Here is a 21442-nt window from a genome sequence, read left to right as displayed (position 1 = left end):
GATCAGAATTGCATTGAACATAGTGATTACTTTGGAGGCAAAATTAACAACTTTATGACACTGAGTCTTCCCATCTGTGAACATGGTCTCTCTCTCCATTTATTAAGCTACATTTATGACCTTTCATTTAGGTAATTTCTGCCATAAAAAATTTTGTACTTCTTCCTTTAGACTGATTCCTGGGTTCGCTGCAATTTTATTGCCATTATAAACTGTAACTCAATATCACATTTTTGAAGCACTTTATTACTGCTGTGTAGAAATAGTATTTGTTTTTGTATATTGATCTTCAATCCAGAAAATCTGTTCAACTTTCCTAACAGTTCTAATATTAGAGTCCCTGAATTTTTAATGTAGTCGATCATAATATCTGCAAAAACTGACATGTAGATTTCTTCCCTTTTCAATTTTTAAACCATTTATAACTTGTTCTAGTCTTAATTACCTACTTAGAATTCTGATATAATGTTGAAGAGGTATGGTAATAAAGGGCATCCTCATTTTGTTCTGACTTTCAAGGGAAGACTTCTTAAATTTCCCAATCAAGTATAATACTTCACTGTAGGTTTTTGTAGATATCTTCTGATAAGACAAGCAATGTCTTTTCTACCTTTATGTTGCTGAGTCTTTTTTTTTTATCATGAATAAGTATTGAATTTTACAAAATACTTTTTCTGCATCTATTGAGACGATTGTATGGCTCTTCTCTCTTAAATTAATAAAGCAGATAAAGAGATTTTCTAATATGAAACCATCCTTGCATTCCTGCAATACTGGGTATTGACAGATATATTCTTTTTACTACCTTGCTTTATCCCATTTTACATTATTAGATTTATAAGCTTTTGTGACTACATTTGTGCCAGTTATTAAATTATTGCCTCTCAACTCGAAATCCACCCTTCTTTGCCCTGCTTTGTGCTATCAGAGCTGAACACTATAGACATTTCTCCTTGGTCAGCTGTCTTGATGTTAAGTTTCATCAACAGAGAACACTGGAGGGACACCTCAGCACCAGAGCAGGAGGAAGAGACTTTCCTTTCTTCTTTCTGAGTGTTTTCCATGCAGTAGCCACCAGATAAGCATGTGGGGCAGCTTGTAATGTTCACCTAAGTGACCTTCATAGTTCCACTTTGGCCCACACCCTCTGACACGTCCTTTACTACTGGTAGGCTACATATTCCTGGGGCAGCCAGGCTGTCTTCCTCAGGATCTGGATCTCAGCTTCCAGAGGGATGGGGAAGCTTCCTTTAAATTTCTAACTTCCTTCCTCCTACTCTTTCTCAGATTAAGGGTAAGAGCTACTTTCTGTAGCTGCCTTTTCTGTATTCTTTAGAGTTGGCAAACCTTTTCTTAAAAGACTAAATCTATTAAATATTTTTGGCTTACAGGCCATATTGGCTCTGTCACCAGCTGCTCAACTTTACTGTTGTAACTTGAGGGCAGCTGTGGAGAGTACATAAACAAACAGGTGTGACTGTGGTGCGATAAAACTTTATTTACAAAAATGGGCAACTGGCCTGCAGGCCATAGTTTGCTGAACCCGTATCATAATGATGCCAGATAAGAATGAGTGATTTAGAATAACTCAGTGCAAACCATAACTATCTACGAATTGAAAATTTGATGTAAATACTACAGCAATGTGGTAGATTAGTAGAATAATTGTGGTATGCAAGAGGTGATTTTTTTCTTACTAAAAATAAAAACTGGTGACAATTTTGCACAGTATTCAGGTTTAATATGAAAATTCATCAACTTAGAACAAGAACACAAATATTCAACATGAAAGGTGCTTTTAATTATATTAGCATACAAGAAATTTCAAGTTTCTCATCTTGTTTATTATTTTACCAACGAGTGGTATAGGTAAGTGCCAGGGAACTGAACCCGGCTGCCGAAGTGGAGAGCACCAAACTTAACTGACGGCCACAGGGCTGGCCCCTACAATTGATTTTTTAAAAAACTGATCTTAAATCCATCAATGTTACTAAACTCATTTATTTATTCTAATATGTTATGCATAGATTTCTTTGAATTTTCTGCCTATACAATTATATCATGTGAAAAAATAAGTTTCATTTCCTCCTTTCTAATATTATATATTTAATTCTTTTTCTTTCCATACTACACTGGCTAGACATCCAATCACACGTTCAATAGAAGTAGTGATAGCAGATATTCTTGACTTGTTCATGATCTCAAAATGAAGACCTTTAACATTTTTATCACTAAATATGATGCTTAATGCAGTTGTTTCTTTCTTTTTTGGTAAATACCCTTCATCAGATTAAGAAAATTTTCTCCTGATTTGCTAAGATTTCTTTTTTTTTCAGGAATGAAGAGACATTAAATTTTATGCAATAATTTTTGTATCTGTTGAGATTTATCATTTGACATTTCTCCTTTATTCTATTAAAACAGTGAATTACTTTCACTGTTTTCCAAATGTCAAGCCAACCTTTCATTCCTGAATAAATCCACCTTGATATGATGTGTTAATATTTTATATAGTGCTGGTTCAGTTTGTTTCAATTTTGTTCAGACACTGCCATATATTTGCATATATGACATTGGTCTGTAATTTTCCTTTATCAAATTTTGGTAAATTTGGTATTGAGATTATGTTGGCCTCATAAAATGAATTGAAAGATTTCCCTTTTTTCTACTCTCTCGATGAGCTTGTATAAGACCAGTGTTATTTCTTCATTCAATTATCAGAAGAATTCACAGGTAAAAATCATCTGGGCTTTCAATTTTCCATTTAGGATGATTTTACATTACAATGTCAATTTCATGATAGAAATAGAACTATTTTGATTTTGTTTCTTTTGTGAGCTTTGGTTAAGTTTTTTCTGAAGGTGGAGGGGATTTGTTCATTTCATGTAACATTTAAATTTTAAGGCATAAAATTACTCCTAGAATCCTCTGAGGATTTTTTAATATCTGTGGGATCTGCCCTGGTCTCCTCTCATGCACTCTCAATAACAGACGTTTGTAGCTTTCCACTTTCTTTTCTTAGTCATCTTTCCAGGAGTTTATCAATCTTATTAGTTTTCACATATTTTGCTTATAGTAGAAGAGTAGAAAGATTTAAAAAAAATCTAAGTGTCTACCTAAAGAATCTTGGGGGGGGGAGAGTAATTAGTTAAGCTTCAAGTAAGCAGAAGATTAAAAAGAGCAAGCAGACATTAATGAAGTTAAAAAATAGAGAAAACTCAATGGAATCAAAAGTTGGTCCTTTGAAAAGATTTAATAAAAAAAAGAAAGAAAAGAAAAACCTCTAGCAAGAACATTAAAGAATAAGAGAGAAAAGATACACATTCCAATACCAAGAACGACAGAGATAATGGTCTCTATGGCTAGTACAGATGTTAAAAGGTAGTAAGTTTACCAAAAGTAGTAAGAACAACTTTGTGGCAATAAATTCAATACCTTAGAAGAAACGTACAAATACTTTGAAAGACACAAACTACCAAAGCTCAAAATTTAAATCAAATTGTATATGAAAATATACATAAAAAAGATAATACATCACAGCCAAGTGCAGTTTATCCCTGGAATGCAAGGTTAATTTAATAATAAAAAATTAATCAGTATAATCCGCTACATTAACAAACTGGAAAAAAATTCATATGATTCGGAACAGAAGAAGCCTTACAACTCAATAATGAAACAAAAACTCAATTTTTTAAAAAGGGGGTGTGGCTACACACGGGCAATGTGAGGGGGATATCCTGGTGGTGATGGAAATGTTCTGGATCTTGACTGTATCAATGTCAATGTCTTGGTTGTGATATTGTTTTGCAATATCACAGTTTTGCAATTATAGTTGGGGGAAAACAGGTAAAGGGTACATGGGATTATTCTGTATTTTTCTTAAAACTACAATTACTTCAAAATAAAAAGTATAATTTAAAACAATGGGGGAGAATTGGAAAGATATTTCACAAAAAAGGATATATAAGCACAAAAAAAAAATGTTCACTATCACTGGGCATTAGCAAATAAAAATTCTAACCAAAATGAGATACCAGAATATATTTCATGGACAGTTAGGCCCACAGCTGATGACTCTATGGAAAGAACTTTGGTAGAAACATTTGACTTACTTTTAATACTACACACGGAAAAAGAAAGGATAAAAATGAACAGAGATCAACAATAAAGTCAGATTCTAGAGACAAAGAGCAATTGTTTAAATACCTGAATTTGAAAAGTCATCTAAAATATCCTGAAATCCTTATAGAACTGAACTGGAATGTGAACTGAACCCCAGTGCCTTCCCTATCTTACCACCCCTGTTTTGGTAGTGGGTAAAGTCTAATTTTAATGCAAAATCGTGTGCTAACTTAAAATTGTTTTAATTGTCAAATATAATAAGTATACAAAAAAGTATATAAAACATACCCTTGAATCTTTGTCAAATCTTAACATTTTTGTCAGATTTGCTTCAAAGTTGTGTGGTTACTTCTTATTTTATTTTGTTTTTGCTGCTGTTGAAGTAAAGCAAACATTACAGACCTAGGTGAAGCCCCACTGTGTACCTTCCCCATTTTCATTCCCTTTTCTAACTCTCTAGATGTAGCCAGTACCCTGACTGCTTTATTTCGCATGTTTTAAATATTTTCAATATGATAAACAGTGCTATAGATGACCATTAATAAGCACGTCCTCTCTAGACAAATGTGCAAGAGTGTTCCTAGAGAACCTTGGAGTGAAACTGCTCAGCTGTAGGGTGTACACAGCTTCAGTTTTACCAGTATTGCTTAAATCTAAACACAAAACTATCTTACGACCCAGCAATTCTACTCCTAGACTTACGCCCAAGAGGATGGGAGTGTATGTCCACCAAAATTCATGTCCAAAAATGTGCACAGCAGCTTTATCAAACATAGCCCCAAACTGGAAAAAAGCCAAATATCCACAAACAAGAGAATGGATAAATATATTGTGGCCTATTCATACAATGGAATAGCACATAGCAATAAGGAAGGATGAGCTAACGATGTAATACCATGGGTATTGTTATTATTACTATTACTATGTTGAATGAAAGAAGCCACTATAAAAGAGAACACTGCAATTCAAAGAGAAGCAAAAAACTAATCTATTGGGAGCAAAGTCAGAATAGTAGTTAACTCTGGTTGGTATTGACCAGAAAAGTGCATAACGAAGTTTCTATTACACTAGGAATGTTCAATAACTTGATCTGAGTGGGATTAACACAGGTATATACATATATAAAAACTCATAAGTTGTACCTTTAAAATTTGTGCACTTTTCATTTTATACTTCGATTTTAAAATGTTTTTAAAAATTATATTGGTTCTTTATTCCCTATCAAAAGAAAGACAAATGCTATTTTAAAAAACTGAGTAAATCGGTGAAAACATTTTCTCTCTGGTGGTACTTAACTAAATACAGATATTCCTTGACTTATGGTAGGTTATGCTCCAATAAACCCATCGTAAGTTGAAAATATCATAAGTCAAAAATGCATTGAGTGCACCTCACCTACCAAACCTCACAGCTTAGCCTAGCCTACCTTAAACGTGCTCAGAACACTATGTTAGCCTACAGTTGGGCAAAGTCATCTAACACAAAGCCAAGTTTATAATAAAGCGTTGAATATCTCATGTAATTTATTAAATACTGTACTGAAAGTAAAAGACAGAATGGTTGTGCGGGTAGCAAATGGTTGTAAGTGTATTGGCTGTCTACCTCCGCGACCACATGGTTTACTGGGAGCTGCGGCTCACGGTCACTGCCCAACAGCCCAAGAGTATTGTACTGCATGTTGCTAGCCCAGGAAAAGATAACAATCCAAAATTCGAAGTACAGTTTCCACTGAATGGTATTGTTTTCGCACCATCATAAAGTTGAAAAATCGTTAAGTCAAACCATTGTTAAGTCAGGGACTGTAAGAATTAAGAAATTTTTATATTTTATCCTCTTTCTTTCTACAGTGTCAAGATTCCTCAGGTCTTAGTTGAAATGATGGTCACACTGTATAAGAGGCAAAAAAAGTTTTAATGGAATATGAGAGAAAAGATGACACGAAAGCCCTACTGAAGACAATAAGAAAAGAGTTTACACCCAATGAAGGGGGAAAGCCCTAGCCCCATCTTCCACTAGACGCCTGTAGCCAAGAGACTGGAAGATGGCCTCTCCGAAACTGATCAGCCCAAAAGAAAAGGCCTACAGAGAGTAAGATGCCTGGAGAAACAGACTACGTGGCACAATTATAGTAAATAAGTCCCGCTCAGCCACAGAACTTCCAGTCAACTTTTTAGTGCCTTATTTCTAAACATGAACACCAGGATCACCAGATATTTGGATCACCAAACATTTGAGGAGAGCCTCCGAAGTGAACTAAGACAGAAGTCAAAGAAGAAAAGGGAACTGAGAAAATATGTGATACAGTTTAACACATTTAGAGGAGATTCTCGGTTCTCTTCAAATATTGGGAGTTGAATTAGTGACCGGTACATGAACCAAAAAGTGGGCAATGGTGTGCCCCCCAAATTAAAACATGTACAAGAAAAGAAATGCAATTATCATACACTTCATCTGAGCTAAGAATTATAGTTAACATAATCACGATAATGTAAAAGCCGAGTTAACCAAAAGTGATGATATGGAAAGAGGAAAAAGTCAACGTGCTGGAGCATGGGCTGGGGACCCAGAGAGAACACGCATGACGTGCAGGAAGGAGCACTAACAACTGATCTTCCATCTTGGAAGATAACAGCTAATATCTAAACCTGAAAAAACAAGAAATAACAATACAAACATGTTCTTTAGAAACATGGACAAAGCTGAAAGCATCTGTCTTCAGGAAGTGGGCATCAGGAACAGAGTAAACGTGGGGTATTTTTCATTAAAATCTAGTACTTCTATTCAAGTTTTAAAACTATGTACATGTATTACTTGGACACAAAGAAAATACCAAAGAGGAAGAAAAAATCAGTTTGGGAATGGAACTCACCAACAGGACTAAAATTAGAAGAGTTAAATTATGTGACACACTTTTTAAAAATATAAAACAATTTCTCGGTCTTCTTCTCTTTGTTCCCTATTCTTTCACTTATTCTCTACACAAGGAGCAAACCTGTTTAACAATTTCTGCCACAACTAAAAAGTGGAAATGAAATGGAAAAGAAAAATGAACCCAGTGGCAGCAAAAACGTTTACATCAAAACTTCTAAAGAAACAATTTTGAGAGAGTTTTTAATAGTAGCTAACAGTCATTTAGGAAAAAAGCACCACTTCATAAATCTGAAGAAAGACACACCATTTCTAAGTCAGGTTCTTGCAGAAACATCTACCAGAAGGAAAAGAAGGAGGAAATGCTAAGGCCGCAGTAAATCTTACGGAGGGGTAAGTCTACTCTCTAACTCTGAAACTCTACCCAAAGTCATGGGAACTTACCACTTCGTGAATGGATCTATTGAAGCCATCATCTTCCGTAAGGATCAATAGTATTATAAGGGCCATATACACATGGTGTGAATTTCTTTCTTCAACATGATATAGAATCTCAAGAATTGGTAAAACCTAGGGAATAAAATTTTTAATTTACCATTTCAATTACATTATTATAAAACCAAACGTTTTAAATGTTTATACTTTTATTATGTACCCTTTGCTTTACTTTCATCGTTATTTTTCTTTAGAGGAAAAAAACACACAAACCAGCCTCTGATTGAAAGTACTTTCTATACATACAGTAGTCCTCCCTTATCCACAGTTTCACTTTCCATGGTTTCAGTTACCTGCGGTCAACCTGGTCTGAAAATATTAGATGGAAAATTCCAGAAATAAACAATTCATAAGTTTTAAATTATGCGCCGTTCTTAGCAGCATGATGAAATCTCACGCTGTCCCACTCCAGCCTGCTCAGGACGCGAATCATCTCTTTGTCCAGGATATCTATGCTGTATAAGCTACACGCCCATTACTTAGGAAAAAACATAGTATATATAGAGTTTGGTACTATCCATGGTTTCAGGCAATCACGGGGGATCTTGGAATAAATCTCCTGCAGATGGGGGGACTACTGCACAGTCAGGAGCTGCATAATGACATTTCAGTCAGCAATGGACCACATATACGACTGTGGTCCCATAAGATTAGTACCATATAGACCCAGGTGTGCAATAGGCTATACTATCTAGGTTTGTGTAAGTATACTCTATGATGTTCGCACAATGATGAAACCACAAGGATGCATTTCTCAGAATGTATCCCTGTCGTTAAGTGATACATGACTGCATAGCGAAGATACAGTAGAGAACATCATCACCTTCTCTGAAGGTCTGCTGCCATACAAAGGTTGGGTTTGCAGACACCATTTCTGCTCACGGTCAACTCTTGACACTGAACAGAGGCAGGTTTGCCTCCGGTCTAGCAGACACTTATACACAATAAGGTATTGTTAGAAACATGTAATGTGTCAAACATTATCTTCTTAATAGCAAAGATTGTAGAATAAAAATTGTTAACAACAAAATCAGATCAGCACAATAAATTTCCTTTTTTTTTTTTTTTTTTGAGGAAGATTAGCCCTGAGCTAACTGCTGCCAATCCTCCTCTTTTCGCTGAGGAAGACTGGCCCTGAACTAACATCTGCGCCCATTTTCCTCTACTTTATATGTGGGACGCCTACCACAGCACGGCGTGCCAAGCAGTGCCATGTCTGCACCCGGGATCTGAACCGGCAAACCCCGGGCTGCCGAGAAGCGCAACGTGCGAACTTAACCGCAGAATGTGCGAACTTAACCACTGCGCCACTGGGCCAGCCCCTAAATTTCCTATTGATGGCATATTTCCTAATCATAGCCTCTACAAATATTTATTATAGAAGAAAGGTGAAAGGACAGATAAGGACATCAGTTAAGATATTATCAAAGTAATCTACATAAAAAATTAAAAACTAAAAGAAATATACAAACCACACTCCACCATACCCCGCCTCAAACAAGACCCAAGACAAAAAAAACCTTTTAACTTTTCACTGGTGTATGTCATCATATACAGACAACTGCTCCCTGCATGTCTTTACACACCAACATCCTTACCATGGAACTTTCTAGAACAGATGATGTCACGGATTTTCTGCTTATTGCCATCATTTCCCTTAGGATACATCATGCTCAGAATTGTCTCTGCTTACACTCACTTATCCATCAGTAAACAAGTCTTCTCTTCCTAAGTTTTTACTCACATGAGCAGTACTATTACACCCCATTTTGGTATTTAAGCCAATGTTTTCCACATATAGTTGATGTGCAGACAGGTTCTTTCACCATGTTTTTTCACCCTTAGTGTCACTTTGACACAGAATATACTCTTTAAATAAATTCTAATATTCCAGGTTTATTCACTATTTTATCTTTAACACTGAAAAAATGGCCACCAAATCCATGGTGAATCCCGCTATCAATCTGTAAAAACTGGTGGAGAGGGGTCATTCCTGTTGCTGCCAGCAACCTGCTGGCTCATTCAGGGATGTACATAATTTTCTTAACTAAGAATAACCCATAGTTATCTATATTATGTATGTCAAATGCAACAACACCTTGGTGAGGTAGTTTACTTTTCCACTCACAGAAACATTGATGTTTACGCATTAGTTATAATGGAAATCAATGATTGCATATAGGAGTTTTTGTCTAATGAACAAAAATTTGGAACCAATTTCACTCGCATAGTAAAGGACATGTGCATTTAAGGGATGTCTGGTAAAGGTATCTTAAAATAACTATACACTCTAGGAATTGAGTTCAGGCAGCCCTAGAGGCTAAGCCTGTCAGAGATGGGACACTTGGGGAACTGAGTTAAAAAATCACCCTTCCTTTTAGCCATTCTCATCAGGGATATGCTGCAACTGTGACAAGCTACCTGACCTTGGTGGGCAGGCACGTAGCAACTGGAAGGAACCAAGTGGGTATAAAAGCTTCTTGAGAATGGCAGAGGGTGCTTCTTGGAGGGCTTGAATCATGGGCAGTGGGTGACTGTTAAAGGCTTAAAGGACAAGGAAGCCTGTCATACCGCTGAGTTCTCCTGCTCTGTGATGCCATCTGTATCGGCATCATCTCCTACACCGTAAAACTCATACCTCTGCCTGGGTTTGGTGGCATCTCCCCGTCAATCTCTTGACTATCACCTTTGCAACCAGGCAAACATATCCTCTTGGGCAAAGAAATTATTCTTCAAAATATTATAAAATACAAAAAGCAGAAAATGTTTAGTAAAACACTTACAAGATTTTCCATATCTGTGCGCGCCAACATATACGTTCTCACATTACTGTTCTGATGGAGCAACGTATACAAGAGGAGGGTTGCTTGATCAGACGTCTGCTGTTCACACAAAGCTGTGTACAAACTGTTAAAGTTAATCTGGAAAGCATGTGGAACTGATGAGGGGAAAGGACTGCTATCTGGAACACAGAAAATAGAAAAATTTAAAAATATTACATCAGTATTTTTTGGACTGTGGCTTATATAAATAATGGAAGCACTTATAACATATACAATGCAATTCCCATTAATTTTGAATAAGTCACTACATTTCAGATTCAAAATTTCAGTTTATATTTTAAATTTTACTTTAAAAAGAACTAAACTCATGTAAAGCATAGTGACGACAGTTGATAACATGTATAACTGAAATTTCCTAAGAGAGCAGAACTGAAATGTTCTTACCAAAACAAAAAACAAAAAACAAAACTGGAACAATTTATTTCTCTGTACTATCTAAACCACTACCTAATTGACTTCGTAACTATAAGACAATAAACAATATGAGGTAAATGATACCCTCTTTCCTCATTAGAGAGAACATTCGGAGAAAAAAAATAACACAAACCTTGTGTATTCTTAAAGGACATAATGGCCTGCTTGTAGGGGTTTGGAGCATCTGCAGCATCTGTCAGGTTGGCCAGCACCAGCAGAAGCAGGAGACTCTGGTTGGCCAGAGGGGAAGAAAGTTCTGGGGTGGCAGCTGCTTTGCTGCCCACACCGCCCAGTGTGAAGACAGTCCAGAGTCCAGCTTGAGAAGAAAACACACAGTTATGGTGTGCTGGGACGAGTAAGATGGATATGTTTCTGTACAATATTCTATGCTTTTTCATATTTAAGTTTGAAATATCACTCTGTTTCTTGATTACAAAAGTAAAATAAGCTCACTATTTGAAAATTCTCACATTGTGCAAGGATATAAAATTTTTAAAGACTATCATCCCCTCTTCCCATAATTCCATTTCTACTTCCCATAGATAACCGCTATTAAGTTTCTCTCTCTAGATTTTTCTTTACATATCAAAACATACACATAATTAGAATAAACGTACACCTTTCTAGCAATATATTTGAAAACCTAAGCAAAATATTAAAATATCTAGGAAAATACAAAATGCCAAAATTGGCCAAAGATGATGAAAGCCTGAATAGTCAAATAACGTTATAAGAGTGGAAAATGGAGCCAAAGAGCTAACCCTAAAAAAACAAACCAAGACCAGATTGTTTTTACAAATAAGGCTACTAAACCCTCAAAGTACAGATAATTCTCATATTATATAAGCGGTTCCAAATTACAGAACAAGAATCCTATTTACACAATTTATTTGACAAAGCTAGAAAAATCTCCTTGATACAGAAACTGGATAAAGACCGCATTTAAAACAAAATAGAGAAATGAATAGAGATTTTTAGATAGCCTAAATCAAACAAAAGCAGACGAAATCTTGCAGAAAAATTTATTAAAAGAAAAAACGTATCATGATCAAGAATGTTTTGTCTCTGGGGCCAGCCTGGTGGCACAGTGGTTAAGTTCGCACGTTCTGCTTCAGTGGCGCAGGGTTCGCCAGTTTGGATCCTGGGTGCAGACCTATGCACTGCTTGTCAAGCCAAGCTATGGCAGATGTCCCAAATATAAAGTAGGGGAAGATAGGCATGGATGTTAGCTCAGGGCCAGTCTTCCTCAGCAAAAAGAGGAGGATTGGCAGCAGATGTTAGCTCAGGGCTAATCTTCCTCCAAAAAAAAAAAAAAAAAGAATGTTTTGTCTCTGAAATGCAAAAATTGTTTACCATTAAAAAATCAATTTATTTCTCTTCATTTAAAAAAGATGGAGGAAAAAAAAATACGATCATCTCAATAGATGCCAATGTTTTTTAAAAAAATTAAACATAAAACCTAAAGAAAAAGAATTCTTACAAAATAGAAGGGAAAAGGAACCTCTCTGGTTTCTAAAGTCTACCTAATCAGGAATCCACAGTGGTTAAACTTTGGAAAAATTCCCATTAATATCACCAACATCAGCACTGTCATACTGGTGCTCCAAGCAAAATCATTAAGGCAAGAAAAAAAAAAAAGAGGAACAAAATTTCATTATTTGCAGGACATCTGAGGGTGCACTGTCCAACAGAGTAGCCATTAGCCACTGTGGGTATTAGGCACTTGAAATGTGGCTAGTCCAAACGGCATGGTGCTGTTAAGTATAAAATACACTCTGAATTATGACGACTTTAATGTAAATGTATACTTACATTACGTAAAATGTAAAAATCTCTAATTTTTAATACTGATTACATGCTAAAATCATATTTTGGATATACTGAGTTAAAGTGTATTGTTAAAATAAATGTCACCTGTTTCTTTTTATTTTGTAATATGACTACTAGAAAATTTAAAATTACCTATGCGGTTTGCATCTATGACTGACATTATATTTCCATGGGACAGAGTTGCTCTAGAACATCAAGAAAATCAACTGACACACTATTAGAATGAATAGATTTTCGTACCATTCTATGGTTAAAAAAATCAACATATAAAAAAATCAAAAGCCTCTACAAGCAATAAATAGAAAGTCCAATCACAGCAGCAACAAATCCAATAAAATATTCAAGAATACACACACAAGAGATGTGTAAGACCTTTAAGCAGACAACACAGAACTGGACTGAAGGCCACATGAGAGCCGAGTTAACATGGAGGTACAACAAACTTCCGGACGAAAAGACTCAATGCTGCGAAACTGCCCCCAAGGGAATCTAAAATTTATATAATCACTATCAAAACACCAAGAGCAATTTAAGTAATAATTTGTAAAACTGTGTAAATAAAATATTGCTGGATGTAAAAATAGCTAAGAAAAAAAATTTTTGAGAAGGACTAATCTGGAGAGGAACGCTGCTGGTCAAATAGCAAAATTTTGATAAAGCTACAGTCATTTAAAAGTATGATATTGACAGCAGAGTAGATAAACAGTTCAATGGAATAGAAATGAGTTCAGAAACAGATGTACATATATTTGAGAATTAACCTTATGATACAGATAGTATTCCATATCAGTGAGAAAAAGATAAAATTCTATAAATGTCTTTGGGACAAGAGAATTTAATCATTTCCTCAGTATTTAATTATAGAAGTATGTGTATAAACCTTGAGTTGAGAAATTCTTTTTCGTATGCAAAAAACAAAAATTCAAGATATAAAGAATAGTAATTTGACTACTTAAAAATTGAATACTTTTATGTGATGAAATATATCATAAACAAGACAAATAAGAATTGAGGACATTTACAATATGTAAAATAGAAAAGGATATTTATTTTTTAAAAAGACCTCTTGCAAACTAGTAAGAGAAAGAAAGATAAGAATCCAAAATAAAAATAGGCAATAAAAATGCAAAGTAATAAACAGAGAAAATTAATTAATATGATAATGAGATCATCTGTGAGAAAGAAATTTTTAAGAGTTATAACACCCAGTATTCATAAAAGTACAGAAAATCAATAATAACAGTAAGAGATCAAAGTGGTACTGAATTTTTAGAGGCTATTTGGCAGTTGGCAGTGAAATTAAAAATCCACATTCCCATTGACCCAGCAATATTTCCCTTTACTGGAGAAGGCTTGACTAGGTACACAGAGACGCACAGATAGAAATATTTACTGTAATACTGTTATAATTGCCAGACAATGGAAACAACGCAGCTGTTCACCAATAGCACATGGTTACATAAGTTATGGTTAACTAACTCTACAAAATACAGTATAAAGAGGTAGGGATCAGGCCGGCCCCAGGGCCCAGTGGTTAAGTTCACATGCTCTGCTTCGGCAGCCCAGGGTTTCACCAGTTTGGATCTTGGGCGTGGACCTATGCACCACTTGTCAAGCCATGCTGAGGTGGCGTCCCACACAGTAGAACTAGAAGGACCTACAACCAGAATATACAACTATGCACTGGGGGACTTTGGGGAGAAGAAGGAGGAGAGAAAAAAAAAAAAAGATTGGCAACAGATGTTAGCTAGGGCCAATCTTAAAAAAAAAAAAAAAAACCAGAAGTAGAAGTAGGTATCTACGTACCAAGAAGGAAGTATCTCTAAAGTATCTAAGGTAAGATCATTTAAAAATCACTCACCAAAACCATATATGTATGTAGGTGTGTGTGTGTCTGTGTGTATATATGTATATAAATATATTATTTTTAAAACAGGAAGGACAAAGCATACATCATACTGGTAACAGAAATCACGTCTGGGATGGAATTCAAGAAGGATTTTTGCTTTTTTGTATAGTTAAATTTTTTGCAATAAGAATATATTCATTTATTCAAAAATAAATATAATAAAATTAATATAACAGAACAATGTAGACCCCATTGGTATGTGATTATGTAGGATATGGAAAAACCTCATCAGTATGCTATTAAAAGGCAAATCACAAAACAGCACAAATACACAAACCAGCTTTGTGCACACATCCATCTCTGCATGTAATGCACCCACAGGGCCCGGCAGGGCGCACCGCTGACCGCGGTCAGTTCCCTCCGACTGGAGAAGAGCAGGCGTGAAGGCGGCTTCAAGGAGCCTCACATTTGTTCAGTGTTTACTCATTTGACTCTTTTACAACGTAGATGTATTCAAGCATAACTTAAGCAATTAAAAAACAAGAAGCAAAGAGGGAAGGAAGAAAATTCCTGGTCACCAACTCCAGAAAATGTGATGCAATACACACTTAGGCCCAGGATACAGCCCTATGATTTTAATTTTTAAAAAGTGCCCCCTGATAATTCTGGAGAAATAATCAAGACATTAACACTGATTAGACCTAGGACAGTGGCAATGAGCACAATATTTTAATCTCTGTACACATCTAATATTTTTATTACTTACTACAATGGGCAAGTGTCATTTTTACGAGAACACCTTTGCTAAGGAAATTAAATGCACAGCAACTGGACAGCCAAATAAGCAAAATGGATGAACTTTATTTTTCCTCAACTAACATAAGCAGATATTTTTTCTTCTTTATACTGTAAACAGTTCAGTGTGAACATCTGTTCATTTCTAATACTTTGCATTTTTATTGAACACAGGATATAAAACTATCTCATGGATATCCTATCAATATATCATTTCTTACATAATCGTGTCCTGCAAACCTCAAACTTTTTCTGTGACTCACTGGAATGAGTTTACTATTAACTCTTACGAAGCTGTTATTTGGAAGTGGGGGTAAATAGCCCTCCTGCCCAAGTTTCAGAGTTCCCCAGAGGAGTACACAGGGAACCTCAAAGCACACAGCATATCTGCTATAAACCTTCAGGGCGGTACAAGCAAACTTGAGGCCTAGCACAAGAAATTATTAGGAAGAATTTTTTGCTTTTAATGTAGGAAGGATTTTAAGATGATTGAAGATGACAGGAAAGTTTCTATTAACTACTGTGCTCCCTCCTTTTCATTAGGAAAACCTGAATATTCGGATAAAAATTACCAACTAATAATTGATCATTACACATGACAAATTTAAATTTATTCCAAACAATGTTCGTGATATAGTTGAGAGACTCAAGACATTTAACAAGGAAAGCAAAATTATATAAGAACATACAACCAGTAGCCAAATATTATTTGCTTTGGGACGGATTTGTTGTTTATCTTAACATTTTTAAAAATTTCCAGTCACTTCCTTCTCCTCAGAGCATGCTCCACAAATGTCTACCCTTATATCCACCACTGTGTGTTCCAGGATTGTAAGCAAAGAAAAACACAATTGGAAAGTTCAATCTGCAGCAAAAATAACCACAAAATGCTCTCCGAGGTAAAATATAAGTGTTTTTTTTGGATCTTCTTCACAGCTGCGCATCTTCACTACCAGGAGAAATCAGAGTTGACTTCCTACCACTGGACAAAATTCACAAACAAAATTCTGACTTTCCTTTAGCACAACTTCACTCTCCTTCCCCCCCCCCCCCCACTTTAAGTTTTTCCAAGAGGGCTGAGAAGCTGCCTACAATGTCAGACAAACACTGAGGAGCCATCCCCCACCCCACCACACACCCAGCCCTCCTTCCTCCCTCTGTAAATACTGCTGCTATGTCGTCTTTCCTTATAGGGAGAGACAAGGCAGCCTGCCATTGCCTACATTGTAGTTTAAACTGGCCCTTAATATTGGACCAGAATTCTTCCAAAAGTTCATTTCTTTTTGCTGATCCAAGCCTCTGATCTATGACCCAAGAATCTTAGTGGAATTGCATTTTCCTGTTGGCAAAAAAAATTTCTCTCCACCAGAAAAATAAGGGAAAGTTACAGTATATTTCCTTCTGTTCTAAAAACCAAATTAAGGATAGTCTCCAAAGTTTTTTAATTGTATCCCTCAGGTCCTCCAAATAAACTCTTAAAATAAAATTCTTCTAACTAAAACCAAAAAGTACTGAAATTAACTAAAAGAACAAACCTGGTGTTGGTGATTCAATTTTTTTAAAGTACTGACTCAAGATTATTTATCCTTAACAATAAAAATGTGAGAAAGATGTAAAGTATGACAAACTGAAGCATCCATAAAAATAATAATCATGAAGAAAAAAAGAACTCTCATTTTAAAAAATACTGAACTCAAAAATAAACACTATTTTATTAAGACAATGAAATTTCTGGGTTTTTTAAAATATTTTTTATATTACTAAAAGTGCTACTTGCCAAATGATAATTGATTTCTTATATCTAACAAATATATCACAAGACACTGATTACACAATCAGAACTATACAAAAAATAACTGATACTATACCCTGTCATCCCTAGTTATAAAAATCTGCTAAAATGGTCATATTCACACATTTTGAATCTGTAATATGGTAACAAACCAGACATAAAAGAATTAAGGAGAAGGCAGGTCAGCTATTAGAAACGTGTATGAAAATTCTGTCTAGAGACATTTCAGTCAACAGAGATAAAACGTAGTCAATTAGTATGTAGTGAATGGTCATTAGGGCTCGGTCCTAGGCCAGGGACGAAAAATACAAAGAAGAAAAAATCATGCCTTGCATCTGAGGAAGTTAACAGCAGAGAGAGAACAACATTCAAACAACTACGAACCAATTTTAGCTAACATAATGATCCAACACAAATATCTAACTCTTAAAACACTCATGCTTTTCCTACATAAATGTAGTGAAATAATAAGGGAAGACAGTTTCACTAATAATTAAGATGCTGAACATGCATTCCAGGTCAAACATGGTGGCAGAGCCAACTACCTGATCCCAATACCATCCTCCCTTTTTTCTCTTTATTGATAAAGTACCCTGGGAGTTAGCTGGGTAGGACAACATTTCCCAGTCTTTCTCACAGCAAACTACGGCCCTATGACTAAATGCTAGCCAATGGGATGGGACTGGCAGTAGCATATGCAAGTTTTTGGTCACATCCTTAAAAGGAAGCTATTTTCTCTTCACATCCTCACCTTTCCCAAGGGCTAGATCCCAGGTCTGGCAGTGAGGAGACTGATTTGACTTTGTGCATGAGAGCACCACCCAAGGGAATAGCAAAACAAGATCGGAGGAACTCAGGTCCCTGGATGAGCTCAGGAAGCAAACCCACTACAACCCTGGAGCAGCTCAGACTTCTACGTGAGAGAAATAGAAACCTTCTACCCTGTTTAAGCCACTGCTATCTGATGTCTATTAAAAGCAAAATCAATATCCTACATAAGACAATTACATATCATAAACTTTCAGAATATTATTGCTTGGTTAGAGACTTTTTTAACAAATAACTTTTAAAAATTCTTTGCTCATCATAACTTTTAAGAACTTGAGATTATTGTAGATTCATGTGCTCTTGTGAAAAATAATACAGAGAGATCCCATGTACTCTTTATCCAGTTTCCTCTAATAGTAACATTTTACAAAACTATAGCACAATATCACAACCAGGATATTGATATTGATACAGTCAAAATACAGAACAATTCCATCATTGGTTAGGAACATTTGCATGGGAAAAAAATTTGATGGTCACTTAACTCGTTTCAAGGGTCCCAACTAACCAATATACCAGCCGCAGAGGAAAATCGCTGTCCCCAAATATATACTGACTGCATGTGCACTTTGATACATTCTATTAATGATTTATTAAGGGTCTGCCATAGACTGCGCTAAGTGTAAGAAACTGGATTAGACACGATGAACCCAAAGACAATGATGCCCTACCCATGGAGCTTACAGTCTAAAGAAGAAACGAACATGAAGCAGAGACAAGCAAATAAATAAACTGCAATCAGTTTGTGGGGGAGAAAAAGAATGTTACCTAAATGCCAGGATGATCCTCGAAGAAAAAATAGTTCAGAAATCTATCAATGAATAGATCTAACCACTCACTTATGGAGTTTTTACAAGTTTATAATTCAACCAAAGATTCCATTTCACCTCCTCCCTTTTTAAAATTTTCTTTCATTTCTCATTTATGGAGTTTTTACAAGTTTATAACTGAACCAAAGATGCCATTCCACTTCCTCCCTTTTTAAAATTTTCTTTCATTTCTCTTTTTTACTTTCTTGCTTGTTTGGAAAATCCTTCAAGGTCCAAATCACACTCATCTGTTCTAATATATGAAGCAAAAAAAATACCCCTCCTCTCCTCTCTGCTCTCATGGCACTGTGGTTACACCCCTCTCTCACTGCACCTGCCACTGTCTGACTTTGACTAGACTTGTGTACGTGACACACACACAAGTCTTCCTGCTGACTCCCTGAAGGAAAAGAGCTACATCTTTTCCTTGTTTTATATTTCTTAAGGGCTCCAACTTATAAACTCAATATGTTCCTTTACTTACTTCACTTTACTTTCTTACTTCAGTTACTTACCAAAGGACATTTCAAAAGTGTATAAATAATGCAGATTTTATATTTTATATTTTAAAAGTGCGTAAGTGATACAGATTTTCTATTTGCTCTTTAAAAGAAAAGCATGCTATTTTTAAAGTTCTAAATCCAGGTGTCAAAAATTGGCTTTAATTCTGTATTTTAAATTATAATATTTTGATGCCGATGCGGGCACTAGGAGATAGGTGCTTTCGAGACCAGCATTAGAACTATGAATGGGTACAGTCTTCGTGAGGGGCAATCTGGCGATGTGCACCATAAGCATTAAAATACGCAAATTATCTGCCCCAGCAAGTCCAATTCTGCAATTGATTCTACAGAATGAATACAAAGATCAACCTAAGGGGCTGTGCATCTTAAGACTCAATGAAAATGGACACACAAATATCTAATAAGAAGGAATTGGTTGAGTTAACTGTGACGTATTTATCAACACAATTAATTGAAAACCAAGCCCATGGTTAGAAATCCAGGCACAGCACCCAGAATGTCAATAAAGTTAACGTTTTCCCAGTAGGATGTCACCTAGTATTTAATACCCAAACTTCCTAGAATATATCCCTTAGTTTACTGCTTTTTGGCTGTTTATAAAATAATCTTTTATTCAAAACATTTTAAACAAAATTGTGTATACGAGGGGGAATCAAGTTTCATTTCAAATATATTAGTATGACAGAATTGTTGACACTTTGAAAATTGAACTGAGTGTAAAAAAAAGTAGATGGATGTCTCAGGTGTTATTGGTACTAAGAAGGCATCACAGTGTCATGCCCACTGTGAGCCATTCTCTACCACTGGGTATACATATTAAATGTGTTTCCGTAAGACCTTTCACACTGAGCCCTCGATTTTGCTAAGTGTTATACACTAAGAAGCAAAAGTTGAAAAGCTGTTAAAGAAAATTCTGGCAAAGGGAGCAAAATGAGGAAAAAATGACTAGAAAGGAAGCGAGCATGTTAGTATTTACAAAACAACTGTTCGTTAACAATCATTATTTGATCAGGAAACTATGTTTCAGTGATTTTATATAAAAACACACCAGTCTGTTACTTAAACATAGGTCTTTGGTGTGCTTTAGAAAACTGGCTGAATATTTTGGGTTACTATGTACACTATAATTTTTAAAATTTAAAACAATGGTGGGGCTGGCCCCGTGGCCGAGTGGTTAAGTTCGCGTGCTCCGCTGCAGGCGGCCCAGTGTTTCGTTGGTTTGAATCCTGGGCGCAGACATGGCACCGCTCTTCAGGCCACGCTGAGGCAGTGTCCCACATGCCACAACTAGAAGGACCCACAACGAAGAATATACAACTATGTACCAGAGGGCTTTGGGGAGAAAAAGGAAAAAATAAAATCTTTGGAGAAAAAAAAAAAAAAATTTAAAACAATGGTAAATAGGTTCCGGATTAGCATTTTTAGCAGAACGTCTGATTTTCACGAACGGATTACCTACATTAAGTGGTAGCTACCTGCATTGTCTAACTCTACTGGAGGGCCGCTGCTACGGTTGAACCACAAAGGGACACAAGGGACTTTCTGGAGTGATGGAAATGTTCACTATCTTGATTATGGGGCTTATTACATGACCAAGTACTTGTTGAAACTACTAGAACTGTACACCACAAAAGGTAAATTTTACTGTATATAAATTATATTTCAGTAATCTTGACTCTCCCCTTTCCCTCTCCAAAAAAGTGTCAGCTTGGATGTAGGGCAACTGGAACTCTCACATATTCTAGTGAGTATAACCTGGTGCAAATACTTTGGTAAACAGTTTAATTGTAACTACTACAGTTGAATGATGCACAACTAGGATCCAGCAATTCCACTAATTATTGTACCCAACAAAATGCTTACATGTGTGCAAAGATATGCACAAGAATGTACACAGAAGCATTATTTTAATAGCCAGAAGTTGGAAATAATCAAATACACATTACAGTAAAAAGGATAAAATGTGGGATAGTCTTAAATTGGGATAACATATAATAATAAAAATGAACACTATGCGTCATGCAAAAACACGGATAAATTTCACAAATAAGTAGAAGAAGGAAGACATAAAAGAATACGTAGCATATAATTCCATTTACATAAAGTTCAAAACTCATCTATAGTGCTAGAAGTCAGGATAGCACTTTCCTCTGCAGCTGGGAGGGGAGAGTGATTAGAGACAGGGGTTTCTGGGGTGCTGGAATTACCTGACCTGACTGGTAACTACCTGTACATTCATTCACTTGGTGGTAATGAACTGCACTATATACTAC

General features: G+C 35.8%; 1 protein-coding gene across 10 annotated transcripts in view; it reads right to left on the bottom strand.

The window, feature by feature from the left end:
• DYM (dymeclin) overlaps nucleotides 1-21442 on the bottom strand; it is a 374085-nt gene that overhangs the window by 210551 nt on the left and 142092 nt on the right. For all 10 annotated transcript variants that reach the window (XM_070513083.1, XM_044774709.2, XM_070513086.1 and 7 more), the window contains 3 exons: nucleotides 10876-11058; nucleotides 10269-10447; nucleotides 7435-7560 (listed from right to left, as the gene is read on the bottom strand). In XM_070513083.1, the coding sequence (XP_070369184.1) occupies nucleotides 7435-7560; nucleotides 10269-10447; nucleotides 10876-11058 (488 nt within the window). The remainder of the gene's footprint in view (nucleotides 1-7434; nucleotides 7561-10268; nucleotides 10448-10875; nucleotides 11059-21442) is intronic.

The sequence above is a fragment of the Equus asinus genome, chromosome 7, assembly GCF_041296235.1.
Source record: "Equus asinus isolate D_3611 breed Donkey chromosome 7, EquAss-T2T_v2, whole genome shotgun sequence".
Classification (NCBI taxonomy): Eukaryota; Metazoa; Chordata; class Mammalia; order Perissodactyla; family Equidae; genus Equus; species Equus asinus.
Note: the sequence above shows the minus strand (reverse complement) of the source record. Positions and strands in the feature narration are given on the sequence as shown.